The sequence below is a fragment of the Bison bison genome, unplaced genomic scaffold (assembly GCF_000754665.1).
Source record: "Bison bison bison isolate TAMUID 2011002044 unplaced genomic scaffold, Bison_UMD1.0 scf7180017864309, whole genome shotgun sequence".
Lineage (NCBI taxonomy): Eukaryota > Metazoa > Chordata > Mammalia > Artiodactyla > Bovidae > Bison > Bison bison.
In genome coordinates this window covers 4934536-4936637 of record NW_011494881.1, presented here as the reverse complement: position 1 = coordinate 4936637, position 2102 = coordinate 4934536, and the positions used below count along the sequence as shown (strand labels likewise).

Sequence of the window (2102 nt, the reverse complement as noted above, 5' to 3'; positions counted from 1 at the left end):
GGTCCCTTGAGTCGAGAGGCAGAAAGGATCCAACCCTCTGTGGGTCAAGGGAAAGCCTGCAACAAGGCTTCCACGGCCAGGTGTGTGGGTGAAAGAGCAGGCAGGCAAGCCAGGGTGGCTGGACACTTGTGGGTTGGGAACTGTGGTAAGAAGTGGGACAGGTGGGCAGAGCCAGCCCACAGGCTGTGGCCTTCCCCACAGGGAAGGTCAGGCGTGTGGTCTCATGCAGGCTGCATGGGGTTCACTGGAGGGTTATCAGGGCATGGGGGGACCCTCGGGTGGCCGTGTAGACAATGGACTATGGAGGTCCAGAGGGGATGAGGGAGACAAGGGAGAAAAAGGGGTGCCTTAGGCCAGGGCAGGATGGTAAAGGGAGGAAGGTTTCAGGGAGAGAAGACAGGTATTCTTGAAGTACACCGCTCTCCCAAACAGATCATAAGGGGTCCTGGGTGCCAGGGTGAGTGTCTGACACAGAGTAGGTACTGTGCAGACATCTGTGACCTGGATGTAGTAGAGGGTGGAGGTGAGGCTGGGGGAAGGGAGTCAGTCCCTCTCAGGTGACCAGGGAGCCTGAGCAGAAGCCTGGGCTGACCTGGGCACCGGGGCCTGGAGTGGGGAGCAGGGGTCTCCCCAGATCTCCTGGGCAGCTCCCTCACACTCTCCTGCCTGCTGTGTCCCCCCTCCCCATCCCAGAGAACATTGGAAAAGCTCAAGTTCTTCGAGTGCACTCCAGCCAGAACCCAGAAGAGAAGGCGGCAAAGGCAGAGGGCTGAGGAGTCTGCGCCTCGCTCAGGAAAAGCCCCTGAGTTCGAAGACTCTGTCCCTAAGTCCTCAGCAGCAGTACTGGTTTTCCTACCACGTGGAGCCCATTAAACTACTGTCTTCCCCTTAAGAGGACAGCTCCACTCTCCCATCAGCAGGAGGTCTCTGTGTTTATGTAGTTTGCTCTGGGAAGGGGGATGAGCTGAACCAAACCATCCCGACTCCCTTGGAGAAAGCCTCCCTATGTGGGGCCTCCCTGCTTCTGTTCACTTCCAGAGAATCAAAGGGCAAGGGGTGGACAGGTCTGTGCTCATCCCTGAGCCAGGACTCACAGGGCTCTGGGTAGATTAGCGCAGAGGTGGGGAACTCACAGGCTGCTTTAGAAGACTCACCCATAGCAACAATCAAATTCCTACCAGACACTGGGGCAGGACTAAGGTACTAGCTATTGATGAACACTCTGAATTGTTGTACGTACTTTATATGTGGTACTGTATCTGATGCTCACCCAAAACCCTAGGAGGTAGAGAATCACTCTCATTTTCTAGACGAATAAACTGAGTGACTGTCGGGTGAATCAGCTTGCCCAAGGCCACATAATAAAGTGAGAACCCAGGATCCAAACACAACACGTCTGCTTCTAGAATCCCTGCTTCTACCTGCTGGACTCTGCTGCCTTGTCAACAGTTCAGTTCAGTTCAGTCGCTCAGTCGTGTCCGACTCTTTGAGACCCCATGAATCGCAGCACGCCAGGCCTCCTTGTCCATCACCAACTCCTTGAGTTCACTCAGACTCACGTCCATCGAGTCGGTGATGCCATCCAGCCATCTCATCCTCTGTGAACAGTAACCCTCACCAAAAGTTGGGCTTACGTTCAGGACGAGCATAGAGTTAGCACAATGGTGGTTGACAAAATCGAAAAGGAAAAGGATATTACATAAATATGACCCAGATGCAGCTGGGGTATCTCTATCCTTTAAGATATAGAGAAGATGGCCCTGACTCTCTGGGAATCCAACGTCTTCCTTGAGATTTCTGCAGATTTCTTGGTTGGGGCTGGGGGGATTGGCATTGAGTATTTGCAATGTCGTGGTCACTATGGCTCTGAGCTCCTACTTCTACTGACTTGGCTCCGTCCACAGGTTGTGACTCCATTCTACACTTCCAGCTCTGCTGCCATTCTCCCTGTGTCAATTCAGGGAGCCCCTTTCACACAAAACTTGTGCTCAGCAGGCTTCAATCAAGAAGAGGGACTGGGTGGGGATTTGCTGTGAATCCAGCAAAAAGCTTCATGGTCAGTGTAAGATTGTCTTGTTTTTAAAAGGTCCTTGGCCACTAGG

At 53.2% G+C, this 2102-nt stretch overlaps 1 protein-coding gene across 1 annotated transcript in view; it reads left to right on the top strand.

Moving 5' to 3' along the window:
• Positions 1-1496, top strand: part of TBATA (thymus, brain and testes associated) — a 13113-nt gene extending 11617 nt beyond the window's left edge. The window contains exon 9 of the mRNA XM_010852397.1: positions 694-1496. Within this exon, the coding sequence (XP_010850699.1) occupies positions 694-773 (80 nt within the window). The 3' untranslated portion in view covers positions 774-1496. The remainder of the gene's footprint in view (positions 1-693) is intronic.
• Positions 1497-2102: the final 606 nt, after the last annotated feature.